Source organism: Equus caballus, chromosome 14 (genome assembly GCF_041296265.1).
Source record: "Equus caballus isolate H_3958 breed thoroughbred chromosome 14, TB-T2T, whole genome shotgun sequence".
Classification (NCBI taxonomy): domain Eukaryota; kingdom Metazoa; phylum Chordata; class Mammalia; order Perissodactyla; family Equidae; genus Equus; species Equus caballus.
The window spans coordinates 49,522,205-49,536,793 of NC_091697.1; the positions used below are offsets into that span (position 1 = coordinate 49,522,205).

The 14,589-nt window shown below is 42.7% G+C and overlaps 1 protein-coding gene across 18 annotated transcripts in view; it reads left to right on the forward strand.

Moving 5' to 3' along the window:
• Positions 1–354: 354 nt before the first annotated feature.
• Positions 355–14,589, forward strand: part of NR3C1 (nuclear receptor subfamily 3 group C member 1) — a 112,250-nt gene continuing 98,015 nt past the window's right edge. For 3 of the 18 annotated variants that reach the window (XR_011424933.1, XM_023616905.2, XM_070232637.1), the window contains exons 1-2: positions 355–586; positions 4,834–6,027. Coding sequence is in view for 12 of the 18 variants with exons in the window: in XM_023616905.2 (XP_023472673.2) it covers positions 4,847–6,027 (1,181 nt within the window). In the remaining 6 variants the exon portion in view is untranslated. 18 annotated transcript variants of the gene reach the window in all.

Consider the following 14,589-nt stretch of genomic DNA (forward strand, 5'->3'; position numbering starts at 1 on the left):
TTGAGCGCCCTTCATAAAAACTCTACTGGCTGAGGCTTCTATTTTGGCAAACGCTTTGGTTCCCGTTTTCCCGCGGCGGGGAGCGTCGCTTCCTTTGCCAAGATGGCGGCCCAAAACGGTCTGGAGGCTGCCCGTGTAGACGGGCTCCGGACAGGCGGCTTGCCAAAAGCCTAGTTCTTTCCTTTCATATTGGACAACGCACGGAGCAGCGTTCACCCTTCGGGGAGAGGAACAACGACTTCGGCCACCCGCTACCCAGACCCTTTGCCAAGATGGTGGGCGGGCGGCTGGGCGGTGTCCCCGTCCTTTACCAAGATGGCGGCGGCCGGCTTCCGGCACGCGCTGCCCCAATCCGCTTCAAGATGTCAGAGCGGAGGCGGCGGCCGCCGGGGCCCGAGCGCGGCCTGCGGAGAGCGCGGCCGAGCGCCCGGGCGGGGACTAGGTGGAGCCGCGGCAGCCTCCGCCCCCGTCGGGAGCTGGCAAGCGCTGTCACCTGTGGGGGCGCAAAAGTTACCTCCCCAAACCCTAAAGCAACACAGCACAACTTTTCCCCGAGTCACAAAAATCATAACATGTGCCGCACAAGGTAGGAGGCTCGGTCCGGCGTCGCCCAAGCCCTCCGGACGCGGCGAGCGGGGCAAGGGGGTTGGGAAGGGGTCCTCTCGCGCGGACGCCCCTCGCCCCACGCCCCTGTCCTTGGGGACAGGCCACGTGTTTCCCTCGGACTGAGGGGGAGGCGCGTAACGGGAACAGCTGGAGGGAGTTTAATGCTGACATTTTAAAGCTACGTGTTTTATTTGGAGGGGCAGGGGTCCCTTGAACACAAGAGGGTGGGCGACGCCTGGAGTCGAGTGCAGCAAAATGTCAAGCTTCGGGGGGAGGGGCCTTCCCGGGAAACTTGGACGGGGGCCCCGGAGGGGGTGGAAGGAGAGGTCAGGAGGGGGGGCGAGCGGACTTTGCAAGCAACTTACTATTTCGCCTGCAACTTGCTTTTGGCCCTGCCACCCCCTGCTTTCAGTTAAAAAAAAAAAATAAAGTGCAAAGAAATCCAGCTCGCCGGAGGTTTTGCATTTGGCGTGCAACTTCCTTCAAGTGTGAGCGCGCTGGGTGGGGGGGGGGGGGGGGTTGAACTTGGCAGGCGGCGCCTCCTTCTGCCGCCGCCGCCGCCGCCTCGCAGAGTCAGGGAGGAGGGTGGGGGACGGTCGCGGCGCGGGGGAGGGTGGGTTCTGCTTTGCAACTTCTCTCCGGCGAGAGCGCAGGGCGTCGGCGGCTGCAGCCAGGGCCGCGCAGACGATGCGGGGGTGGGGGACCTGCCGGCACGCGACCCCCCTGGCCTACAGTACGTATGCGCCGACCCCCCGCTGCCCTCCCCTCCTTTAAGCAGCCCCAGAGGGCGTGTCTGGCCAGCCGGCCCTGAGCGCTGCCGAGACGCTGCGGCACCGTTTCCGTGCAACCCTGGAGCCCCGTGCGAAGTGACACACTTCGCGCAACTCGGCCCCGGGGGCGGCGGCGCGGACCACCCCCGTGGCTCTGCGGCGGGCCGCGCCCCGGCGCCCCTGGCCAGCCCGCTGTCACCCGCAAAGGGCGCTGGCGGTGGTTGCCGCCGAGGGACACGGCGAGCTCCCGAGGGGGTCGGGAGTCACGGAGCTGGGCGGGGGCGGGAAGGAGGCAGCAAGAAGAGAAACTAGGAAAACTCCGCGTCCCTCCTGAGGCCGCCCAGAGAGCCCAGGTCGGCCCCCGCCGCCGCCTCTCCTCTCCTGGGGCTGGGGGTGGGCGAGGAGCAGCCCCCTGCGCCCTGAGGGCGGCGGCGGGCTGCCCCGCGGGGCCATGCCGGGGCCGCGGGCGTGCGGGCGCCGTCGGGGCCGAGCGGCGGGGACCGCGCGGAAGGCGTGGGGGCGGGGGCTGCGCCGCCCCTGCAGTTGCCGAGCGTCGCCAACAGGTTGCACCGTTCGCCGCCGCCGCCGCGCGGCCCCTCGGGCGGGGAGCGGCCGGGGGTGGAGTGGGAGCGCGTGTGTGTGCGAGTGTGTGCGCGCCGTGGCGCCGCCTCCGCCCGCCCCCCGCTCGGTCCCGCTCGCTCGCTGCGGCCGGGCGGCCCTTTCGCGTGTCCGCGCTCCCTCCCCTCCTCCTCCTCCTCCATTTTGCGAGCTCGAGTCGGTGACTGGAGCCCGAGTCACCGCCCGCCCGTCGGGGACGGAGTCTAGTGGGTGGCAGGAGACGCCGCAGCCGGAGCGGCCGAGCGGCGCGGCGCCGGGACGGAGGACGCGCACCCGCGAGCCGCGGCCCGCCGAGACGGGCGTGGGGCCGGCGTGTCAGCCGCGAGATGCGAGACTTTCTTAAATAGGGGCTCTCCCCTCCCCCCGTGGAGAAGGGGGCGGCTGTTTACTTCCTTTTTTTAGAAAAAAATCTCTCTCCTGCTCCTCCTGCGTTCACACGCTAAGTTGTTTATCTCCGCTGTGGTGGGAGCTGCGGACGGCGGCGGCGAGCGGCGCCCCTGCCGGAGGTAAGGGGCGGGGAGGGCCGGGGGCTGCGGCCCGCGCGGCGCTCGCTCCCCCAGGTGCCGGCCCGGGGGCCGCGGCGGGAGCCTGCAAACTTTTGTTAGCCTCGGGCAGTCGGGGGTGGGGGCCGGCTAGGGCCGGGTGACGGTGACGAAAGGGCAGTGCGCGGTGACAGCGCTGGCCTCTTCCTCCCCCAGGGCCGCCGTTCCCCGGGCGGGCCGGGGGGGAGGACCCAGAGCTCTGCGAGCGCTGCCTCGTCGGGCTGCCTCGGGTTCCCAGCCTCTCGTCCTCCGGCGCGGAATCCTGGCTTTTTTTTCTTTTTCCCAAAGTCGCCTTTCCTTTCCCTCCCAGGGGGCCGCCCAGACACTCATTTTTATGGGGAAGGTAAGCCGCGTCTGAGTTCTCCTCGCCCGAGTATTTCCACTCCACCCTAGTGCGCCGAGCGCGATCAGCGTTTGTGTCGCGGCTCCAGCGCGGCTCCCTTCTGGCGGGCGCGCGCTGTGTGTGTGTGTGTGTGTGAGTGTACACACGCGGGGGGCTGACAGCCTGCAACTTGGAGACTTCGGCCAGGGCTGGCGTTATCTGGTAGAAGTGGGCGTGTCGGAGAAAGAACTCAACAGGTCTGGACACATTTCTCTTTTATCCTCGCGCTTTTTTCTACCCCGGGAGAGGGCTTGTTCTTTAGCGCTTGGCATCATTTCGTGCCTGACGCTTATGAGGGTTCCTTTTTAGAAAAAGACCCTCCCTAACCGTAACAGTTTTGTGCTCTGATTTTTGACGAGCTGTGGTTGGACCTTTGAGGTTGCAGACTTGATAATTGCGGCCTTGTAATGCTACTTAAGACCCCTTGGCACGGTTCATTAAGGCCGATTAGTGTGACAGGGTTATTTGCAATTTAACCCAGGGGATAAAGTCGTTTGAGGGATCCTTTCGTTTTATGAAGTATTGTTTTGGTTTCGAGTTTGAAGGCAGCTGTCAAAGCGGCGCGGAAATTCATTAGGCTCCCTTTGATACCTTGCGTTTAGAGATCGTTATCAGATAAGCACGGCGGAGGGGCGGGGAGGTGAGCACCCTCAAGATTTGTGGTGGCGGGTCCCTACCCTCTTTCTACCTTCATCACACTCCGCTTTCAGTGAGAGCCAGTGAAGTTTATGCTTCTTAAAGTGTGCATACAGGGAAGTTTCCTTTCTTTGACAGGACTTGACTATGATGTCGCAAATGTGCTTATCGAAGTCTTTGTCTGTTAAAACATCCCGATTATTAACCATATACTATACTAGCAACCTAATCCTCTGGAGAATAGCTTCATACTTGGGATAGGTGAAGGTTTAGAATGCAGAGAAAATTATCCTAGCATTTTATTGCATGTTATTTTACCTGGATTTATATGAATGTGATTTTACAGTTCTGGGTTTTTCTATTTTTCAGTACTTCGATATTTGGAAAGATGTTAATTTAGGAATATGATAGTATGTCATACTGAGGGTCTTAAGCAGTTAATGTGGTTTCATCTAGATTTTATTGTGTTGTAAGGATTGAGAGTGCTATATTTAAATAAGCTAAAATTGTAGCGAGAACCTACTACACATTCTATTCTGCTTTTTAAAATCTAGATTTTAGTTGGCCCATGTACAGAGAATTTCATTTCATATGTCCAAAGTTTAAAGGCAGGCACTATTAGATAGGCACATTTGGTAAGAGATATGGGTTAAAAATAAGAGCCTTTTCCTATCCTATTGGAAGATGAGCAGAGCATCATTGTTTATTTTTCAAGTAAAGTGTGTGTGGTTTACCAGTAGGTTGTACTGAAAGGTTTGATTGTGTGACTAGCTGGTAGCATGGGAATTTGGGAGTCATTAGAGTTACAGAATTCCAGAGTAGTATTTATCAAATTTTATGTATATTGGTTTTCAGAAAAGCAAATAGCCTTGAGTGATTGAAAGGAGGTAGGAATTTTAATGGTCATACTTTTTTTTAAATTAAATACTTTGACATCAACTTAAATCTTTAGAATAATCAGATGTAATGCATTACCATGTCTCTGATTAAGAAGGTTACGTTTCTGTGTGTGGCAGGGTGAACAGTCAAGCTTAGTTTGATACAATTTTGTCCTCAGCTGTGCAAATGGACTTCATTGTACTTTTAAATGTGGCACACTGAATGGGAGCAGGGGACACAGCTTTTTTTATTCTGAAAGACAGAAACTACTCTTCTGATAACAAGGAATTAGATTCGGAGTTAACTAAACGGTTCATTTAACAGGCTTTTACTAATCGGATCACAGAGATAATGTGACTTTATAGCTTATTATGTTTTCCCTCCCTCTCTTTTTTTATAGCTGATATTCTCTGATGGACTGCAAGGAATCATTAAGCTCCCCTGGCAGAGAAGAAATCCCCAGCAGTGTGCTTGGTCAGGAGAGGGGGAATGTGATGGACTTCTATAAAACCCTAAGGGGAGGAGCTCCTCTGAAGCTCTCAGCGTCTTCACCCTCACTGGCTGCGGCTTCTCAGTCAGACTCCAAGCAGCAGAGACTTTTGGTTGATTTTCCAAAAGGCGCAGGAAGCAATGCGCCACAGCCAGATCTGTCCAAGGCCGTTTCACTCTCAATGGGACTGTATATGGGAGAGACAGAAACAAAAGTGATGGGAAATGACTTGGGATTCCCACAGCAGGGCCAAATCAGCCTTCCCTCTGGGGAAACAGACTTTCGGCTTCTGGAAGAAAGCATCGCAAACCTCAATAGGTCGACCAGTGTTCCAGAGAACCCCAAGAGTTCAGCATCCGTTGCTGTTTCTGCTGCCCCCACAGAGAAGGAGTTTCCAAAAACTCACTCTGATGTGTCTTCAGAACAGCAAAATCTGAAGGGCCAGACTGGCACCAGCAGAGGCAATGTGTATACCACAGACCAAAGAACCTTTGACATTTTGCCGGATTTGGAGTTTTCTTCTGGGTCCCCAAGTAAAGAGACGAATGAGAGTCCTTGGAGAGCAGACCTCTTGATAGATGAAAACTGTCTGCTTTCTCCTTTGGCAGGAGAGGATGATTCATTCCTTTTGGAAGGAAACTCGAATGAAGACTATAAGCCTCTCGTTTTACCGGATGCTAAACCTAAAATTAAGGATAATGGAGATCTGACCTTATCAAGCCCCAACAGTGTGCCACTGCCCCAAGTGAAAACAGAAAAAGAAGATTTCATCGAACTCTGCACCCCTGGGGTAATTAAGCAGGAGAAACTGGGCCCAGTTTACTGTCAGGCAAGCTTTTCTGGGGCAAAGATAATTGGTAATAAAATGTCTGCCATTTCTGTTCATGGTGTGAGTACCTCTGGGGGACAGATGTACCACTATGACATGAATACAGCATCCCTTTCTCAACAGCAGGATCAGAAGCCTATTTTCAATGTCATTCCACCAATTCCTGTTGGTTCAGAAAATTGGAATAGGTGCCAGGGATCTGGAGATGACAACTTGACTTCCTTGGGGACTCTGAACTTCTCTGGCCGATCGGTTTTTTCTAATGGCTATTCAAGGTAAGATTAATGCTTTTTTATTTCTTAAGAATGGTACATTCAAGATAGACTGATAGATTTAAATATTCATTTATTTGTCTTTGTTTTCTAACGATTCGTGCTTTTTCATGTGAATAAGTGGTCTTTGGAAAGCAGGCATGGTAGAGAACCTACGAGATTTATCTGTACATAACCATTTCAAGTTTTTTCCTGAAATAATGGTATTCAGTATCCCATTAGCTAGTGGTTAAAGATTTTATTTAAGAATTTAAAATAATATTGCTCATCAGCCGGTATCTTAAACATTTTGTAAATTCAAGGGGTATAATGTCTGGTAATATATTTATTGTGCATGTTCCATTTAAGCTGTTTTAGAATATGCTCTTACGTTACAGTGAAAAGTACTCTTGACGCTTTATTTAATCAAAACTTGTGCTGCTTATTTGTACATTTGTGAAGTGCTAGCTTGAGAAGACTAAAGGGTTAAAAATTAGAAGTAGAAGCAATGAGCCCTTTTTTCTGAACTGAACCTTCTGTTGAAGAATTCGGATTTTGAGATTGATAAAGCAATGCAGTGAACAGTGTGCCTGGCCACAGTGTTAGCCATGGGACTTGCCCACAGGGTTCTCGACCTAAAGGAGACGAGTATGTCTGCTTGCTGATCCATCTCTTTAAGGAAGGAATTGATGGCAGCATGGTGCAAAACAAAATTTTACTTTCAAATGTTCGTACAAGTTCTCAAATAGATAAAATGATGGCCACCCCTGTTAAGCTTCAGTTCTTGGCTATCGTTTGTTTCCCTCCCTGTCTTCTTTTTTCTCAGTCATTTACAAGTAGACTGACATTTCCGATTGACCTCAAAAAGGTCTGTTAAAATGGAATTACCAGGAAAAAGTTCTAAATTTAGATGATGTATCTGTTGGTGGAAGTTAAGTTCTCTACCTCCAACCCCCACCCCCAATTCAGATAAATCCTGGATTGTATATCACATTTTAGGTGTGAAGGAAAATATACAACTGATTGTAGAGACACAAGATTGATTAATCAGTGGGGTTTTTTTTAAAGGCATAGCAGATACAGTGATTTATTTGTACATAACCATTCCGAGTTTTTTCTTAAGTGTTAGTGATACTCATTTTTGCCGTTAACTAGTCATTGAAGATTTTCTTTAAAACTCTCTTTAAAATACTTTTTCTCTTAAAGGTATATCCTAACACTGAGGTGTCGCTTTTCTTTCCTCTTAGAGTAGGAAGCTTTTCTTGTTGGGTAAAAAGTTTAGACTTAGATTTAGGCTATGTTCTATTCCTTTAAAAAATTTAGTTTGGGGCCGGACCCGTGGCTGAGTGAGTAAGTTCTCCAGCTCTGTGTCGGTGGCCCAGGGTTTCACTGGTTCGGATCCTGGGCACGGAGATGGCACCGCTCATCAGGCCATGCTGAGGTGGTGTCCCACATGCCACAACTAGAAGGACCCACAACTAAAATATGCAACTATGTACTGGGATGATTTGGGGAGAAAAAAGCAGGGGAAAAAAAAAAAGCTTAGTTTCTTATCAAAAGAAAGAAAAAAACCTTGGTTCTTGTATGTCTTAAACTACCTACTAATTTATTATTTAAATAATAATCTTTCATTTAGAAGGACACTACTTCAGCTTTTTCTTGCTGTCATTCTTAATTAAAGGTTTAAAATGTTTTCAATAAGGAGATTTGAGATGTTTCTTATTGTATAAGCTGTTGTGTTTAAATGTTAACAGACATGCTGAGTTTTAAATTTTTCAATCTCAAATTTTTGGCAATGGAATTCATGATTGAATGTGCTTGGTGGTCTGAAAGAGTTGATTTGACTGGGCTAGCCATAGGAAACTATTACACTGAGTTATAAGACATGTAATTGTACAAAGGAAAATAATATATCTTAGGAAACTCTTGGGGATTATTAATACATTTTGTTCTGATAATCACCAAGGTATTATTTTCATTTTCCTCACTATAAAAAAGGCATGGAACGAGACTTAATCATTTTTCATTCACAATGAACTTTCATTAAGCCCTATAAAATCTGGGATTTGGAACATAAGTCCTAAAATGAACATAGTTACCCTTAAATTATTAAAGATAATTTTAATACCTTTTATAATAATTTGACATATAAAGTGTCTTCACATATTTTTAATTTAACCTTATAACAATCTTATGACTGTAGGCAAAGCGATGACGTGACCGTTTCGAGATTCTTTAATATCTAATGAAATTATTATTATGCCGATTTGTGATTTGGAATTATAATCAGTAGTTTGTGTCCTAATGCAAAGGTGTAATATCATACACAGGATCATTTGGTAATGTTTGAAAATTTTACACCTATAGCATTAACATCAGGAACTGTGATTACCCAGAGCACAGCGTCTTCCAAATAAATGGAAACAGTGTTTCTTTTCTAGCCATCACTGAATTAATCTATTGTTTCCAAACAAAAACTAAAATTAGTTGCTTTCTCTTCTCTATATGTTACATGGTTCTAGGCAAACATTAGCTGTGACCAGTGACCCTGAGTGATCAGATAAATCAACATGTTGAGACCACAACTGTATTGAATACTGACTTTCTGACTGTCCATGTAAAAATACTGAATGCCACTAATAACTTCACTTGCATTCCTTTTAAATTGGTGGGGGGGGAAGCATAAATTATGATTTGACTTTTTAAGATGTCACCTAAAATGCTTTTTCTCAGAATGCTTAAAAAAACCCAAATTCTTTACACTCTGTTTTGGGAAAGCAGTTTTTTCTGATGTGTCAACACAGCACGGCGTTCAGTTATCACATTAAATTTCAAAATTATGATTATTGTGATTGAGCATCATAAAGTAGTTTCTTTTTAAGGTTTAAGTTCATTATAGTAAAACAAGAGAAACCTTACTGATACTCACATACATTCTTTAAGTAAACAAACTAGCCATTCTAACTTAATAGGCCTTTTAAATACTGAAATTCAATAAACTTAGCATGAACTTGTAACATTGATGAAGGCACATTTCTGTATAATATGATTTCCACTGTTGTTTCACTTCAGCATTAATGGTGAAACTGCTGAAGAGAGGCAGAGAAGTAAACGGTTTCAGGTGGAATTAGAGCTTTTATTGGGATTATGTTGAAACTGCAGTGTTAAAAGGTTGACCATTTTCCGAAGCGTAAGATTAGAAAGAAAGAATGATGCAAGATGAATTTGTAAACTCAGTCTAAGGTGGTTTAGAGCTCTGATGATTGGCACTAAATGAAGCTACAAAAATTTATGTAGATTTTAACATTTCTCATTAACTGCATCTGTGGCTAATTTTATTAATGAAATACAGTTGAAGACCTGTACAAACACAGATGAGAGAAGCAAATTCTGTCCCTTTCTTATTTTTCTTATTAAAATCATGTTGCATGTTTTCTCAGAAAGAGAGGAGGCCTAAGGAAAGAGATTTTGTTTTGATTATGATGGGATAATAATAATTTTTAATGATTATTTTAGTAATCATTTAAATTTTTAAGGGATACTTTCTAATGGATACTTTCTTTACTTCCTACCTTTTTTTTTTTCCTCTCCTTCCAAAGATTCTGGCAATGAGTGTTTCAGTCTCTTTTATGCTTAGTATTTCTGGTATTCACTTATACAAAATGATTTCTGAATGTTAAAGGAGATTTGCTTTTGGTTATTTATTTACTTATTTATTTTTAGCTTTATGATAAGAATCTTTTTCTTTTTCTTTTTTTTTTTTAAACCCTGTACTTTGTTAGGGCTATATTATTAGTAAAAGAAAAAAAAACACACATTGTGTATTCAGGTGTGTCAATTTAGTATAGAATGACTCCGATACAGAAAAATGTGACTACCATATGGTCAGATTGTATGGAAATTACTTCTTGTGATGTTTCTTTGGCTATTCCATTATATTTTTATAATTGATAACATAATTTGTAGTACAATGCTGTTTTAGTTTGTCTATTGATGCTACAGATATTTTAGTTTGACTGCTTTTAATATATTATTGATGTTTATAAATTTTATGAAAGACTTATTCTGAAACATACCTTGCATAAATGTAGGTTAAATGCAAATTGTATTAACAGTCAAATTCATATGTGGGTAGAGATCACTTTAGAGGCCTTTTGAGATTTTAGTGAAGGAGAGATTGGATCAAACGGGTTTATTTTAGTATGAGTGCCTAATGTGAAAGAGCATCTGTATTAATTGGTTGGTTACATAAGTCTTAATGCACTCTGGCCTGCAGGTGATTGAAATAGCCTAGTTGTTAGGAAATCTTAACTTATATTAGGTTTAAAATATGTCTGGGGCATATTTCTTAACACACATTTCTTCTTACTTTAAAGGTCACACCTAATTTTAATTAGCAGTGAGTTCTCATGTACTACTACTTAGGTGAGCAAATTAAAATAGGTTTGTGCTAAACAGCATTTACCTTTCTGAGGACATTCTGATAATTGTGTAATGCAGTATTTACAAGTATTTGCCAAATTAATGGGTGCTTCCATATTTCTGAATCATGGAAAATACATATTAGTAAATCGTACTGCAAAAGAGTTTTCAAGAAATATTTTGTTGAAGTAAGCTATAACTGAAAAAAAATCAATTACTTATTGACCTTTATGGAAGGGTCTGAAAGCCCATGCTCTCTTTATTTGTCTAGTTTCAGAGATCCAACTACTCTCATTTTTTTCTGGCTCATTCTACTTGGGTTTTATATTTTTCAAGTAAATAAAAATATTCCTATGAAGAACTTCCATTTAAAAAAAAAGAAAAGATCCATTAAGTGTTCCTTTCCCTTTGAATTGTGTATGATCATTTCTATGCTAAACTGGATAAGAGCGTGACTTTTAATAGTGATTTTTTAATTCATTTTACATATTAAGGTATATTTTAGAAAATATGCAATTTTATAGTAGTTCAAAATTAGTTGTAGACAGTGATTCCAACCCCTAAAAACCTAATTTTGACAAGTTGTCTTCTTTATTCCTCACTACCATCACAAATGTCCCTTAAATGGAGGATTTCCAGGGGAGTTTGTTGGGGGAAGGGAAGTGGGGGTGGGGAGATACGGAGTAGCATAGAGGTACAGAATGGTGGAAGATAAGTTTAGAAATATCGAGAAGAATTCTGAAAACCAACAATCGTCATGGATCAGCTGTCGTGAATTCAGAGGACTGAAAAAGGAGAAATTTGGGGCTGTGTTTATGTACAAGGGAGTACACTAACCAGGATTACAATTTAGTTTCTTTCATTTGAGGTAGAAATCTAAAGCTAAGTGTGGTAATATAGCCCTAACTGTTTATAGGGTTATGTTTTTGTCTTTTGTTATGCTTTATTACCAAAAAAAGGATGGAATGAACATTTTAATTCCTTTTAGATTATTTCAGCTAAGATCAAGTTCATATTTGTCCCATTTTTATTTAGGCAGCTATTTAATCAATGAAAATGTAATTACTGGAATGTAGTTGAAATGATGTTTTATGTTGATATAACCACTTTATATTTTTTAGTGCACTTTTTTATATACAATGTCATCTGACTATGATATGCAACCCTTTTCTTTAGTAATGTATTTCGATGAGTTGTGTATTTTTCTGCTGCAATATTGAGGAAATTAAATTCTTATTTAATGGTACATGTATAGAATAAATCATGAGTTTCTGCAAACTCATAAGTGATACTCATTTAAACTATTTATATTGCAATATACTCCGTAAAGCCAATCATTTTGAATGGAAGTGTGTCATCCCCTAATTTTATCTCTGGGCCAGTTTAAGTGTAAATGACTTATTTTGGTACAGCTGCAATGCTTAAACATACTTTTTCAGAGTAACTCAAATATTAATTTTGAGTGCTTTAAAATATTTTTTCTTGGAGCATGTTTCAACAAGATTAATAGTGTCTAAAATGCAGCAAATTTAGTGAAGGTACCTTATTTTAGGATTTTTTAATTCATGAAATAGGGCACCAAATATAAATATATAAAGGGAGAGAAAGATTTAATGGTATGGTTAGTTGTAGATGTTTAGCACATTATCTTACATTGTATTTTTATTTTTGTAACTAACAGTTTGAGAGTTACACCTAAGGATGCGGTGTTTAGGACATATAGTTTGTTGCAATAAATGTTAGCTTTTCTTTTTATAATAAACTTAGCCTTTGTTCTAGTTGATTTCATAATTGTCCATAATACTTAACTGTGGCTATTATGAAAGTATGTTGGATAGCCAATTTTTTAAAGCTATTGTGAAATGACATCTAATTTAGTACATGATTTATTATTTCATGCTAGTTGGGGCAATGCAATGACATATGACCTTATGATCATCACATGTTGAACATTAAAGCTCTAATTGTTTGTTAATGGACCCAGTTTTACTTTGTTGTTAATTTTTTTTTTTTTTGAGGAAGATTAGCCCTGAGCTAACATCTGCTGCCAGTCTTCTTTTTTTTGAGGAAGACTGGCCCTGAGCTAGCATCTGTGCCCATCTTCCTCTGCTTTATATGTGGGACGCCTACCACAGCATGGCTTGCCAAGCGGTGCCATGTCTGCACCCGGGATTCGAACCGGCGAACCCCGGGCCACCAAAGCAGAAGGTGCACACTTAACCACTTCGCCACCAGGCCGGCCCCCTTGTTGTTGTTTTAATATTGTTTTTTATAATTACTGGGAATAAGGGCTTCCTTAATTTTAAGATGATTAAATTGCAAATTTGTGTGCTTTTTTTAAGCCCTCAAATACCTTCCAAACAATTTGATTTAGTTATTCAATAGTGGAAATAGTGGGAAAGAATTAGACTAAAATCAGAGTACTTGATTTCTAAGGTTGAGCTGACCCAATCCATATCCTTGAGTAATTAGGTGTTTTGGATTCAAAACACTTTCTTTACAATTATATATGAATTGTTTTCAAAACACGAGGGTGTTTCTGTTTCTAAACTTCTCCAATCTTCTTAACCTCTCACTTTAGTGAAGGAGGCAGCTGGGGTAGGGAATGATATACTGACGTTGGTTCTTTGACTTTTTTTGTACATTGTCAAGTAAAAGACAAAAATGAACCCAGATTGGGTATTTTTATAAGATAAGAATTTAAAATAATGTAGTCGATGGTACATTGAAAATAATATGTCAACACTGTTGTCGGTAGAGCCAGAGACATGGGGTTCTTGGGTCCTCAGAGCTTGTTTTGTGTGTCAGGATGATGATTTTAGATTAGAGCCTAAAGGGACTTGATAGTTCATCCACTCCGCACACCCTCATTTTTTCAGATGAGGAAATGAGACCCATAGCAAGTGTCTAGAGAAAGATCCCCGAATGAGTGGTGTTGCAAGGTCCGATATGCTAATGCTCAGTTGTCTCAGCTCCCCAGCAGGCTTCTCTGCACATCTCTCTAGTTCTGGAGACCTGAAACGTAATAGAGATTAGCCAGGTGTCTTATAAAAGTTATTATGAAGTCAGCTAGTTTAGATTTTTTAAAACGTATAGTATCTATATTCTTTGTATATTTTTGAACCCTTTTCCCCTAATGATGTTGAGCGCTAATTATGTGGCAGCACTATGCTAAGGAATTTGTATGCATTCATATCATTCAATCCTATCATTCCCTACCCCAGTTCCCGCCTTCACTAAAGTGATAGGTTAAGAAGATTGTAGAATTTTAGAAACAGAAACACTCTCGTGTTTTGAAAACAATTCATATATAATTGTAAAGTATTTTGAATCCAAAACACCCAATTACTCAAGGTTATGGATTGGCTCAGCTCAGCCTTAGAAATCAAGTATTCTGATTTTAGTCTAGTTCTTTTCTACTATTTCAGCTATTGAATAACTAAATCAAATTGTTTGGAAGGTATTTGAGGGCTTAAAAAAAGCGCACAAATTTGCAATTTAAATCTTAACAACCCTGTGAAGGTTTCTAATTCTTGTTTCTATATTAAGTTAGTGATTCTGTCAATATCTATGTAATACAGAAGGCAGCTGTTATTTACCTCAATTTTACAGGTGGGAAAACTTGAGACATTTAAAGAGAAAGAGAAAAAGAATAGTTAGAAAGTCTTAATACTGATCCGAAGGGAAATATTTAATATCGTGTTAGAAATTCCTCATGGATCTTTAATAATTTTTGTCATCAGTGAATCTTTAAACAATATATAAAAGAGAAATGGATCAAGCCTCTGCTCTCCTGCATATATTTGTGTAGTAACTTACTGCTTTCTGTCACAGTTTCAGCTTATGTAAAATAGAGCACTCAACATTTTTTCTGACAGGATTTGTATACAGGTGTTTACTTTGAAAATTAAAAAGTACTATAAAAATTTAAGGTGGAATTTTTAAAGCCCTGCAGGTCTAGTGAGCTCAAACTGGCATGACCATTGTTGGCTAAGCACATTAGGATGTCTGTGCCTGTGTCTTGCCTATTCATTAAGCACTGAGACTTTCTCAGAGTCTACTGTGTGCAATCCCTGAGGGTCATGGAGCCATTTCGCAAGGAGTACTGTATTTAAAGCCTTCAAGTGCCTACATCATTATATTTGCATTGATACTTTTTTCGGT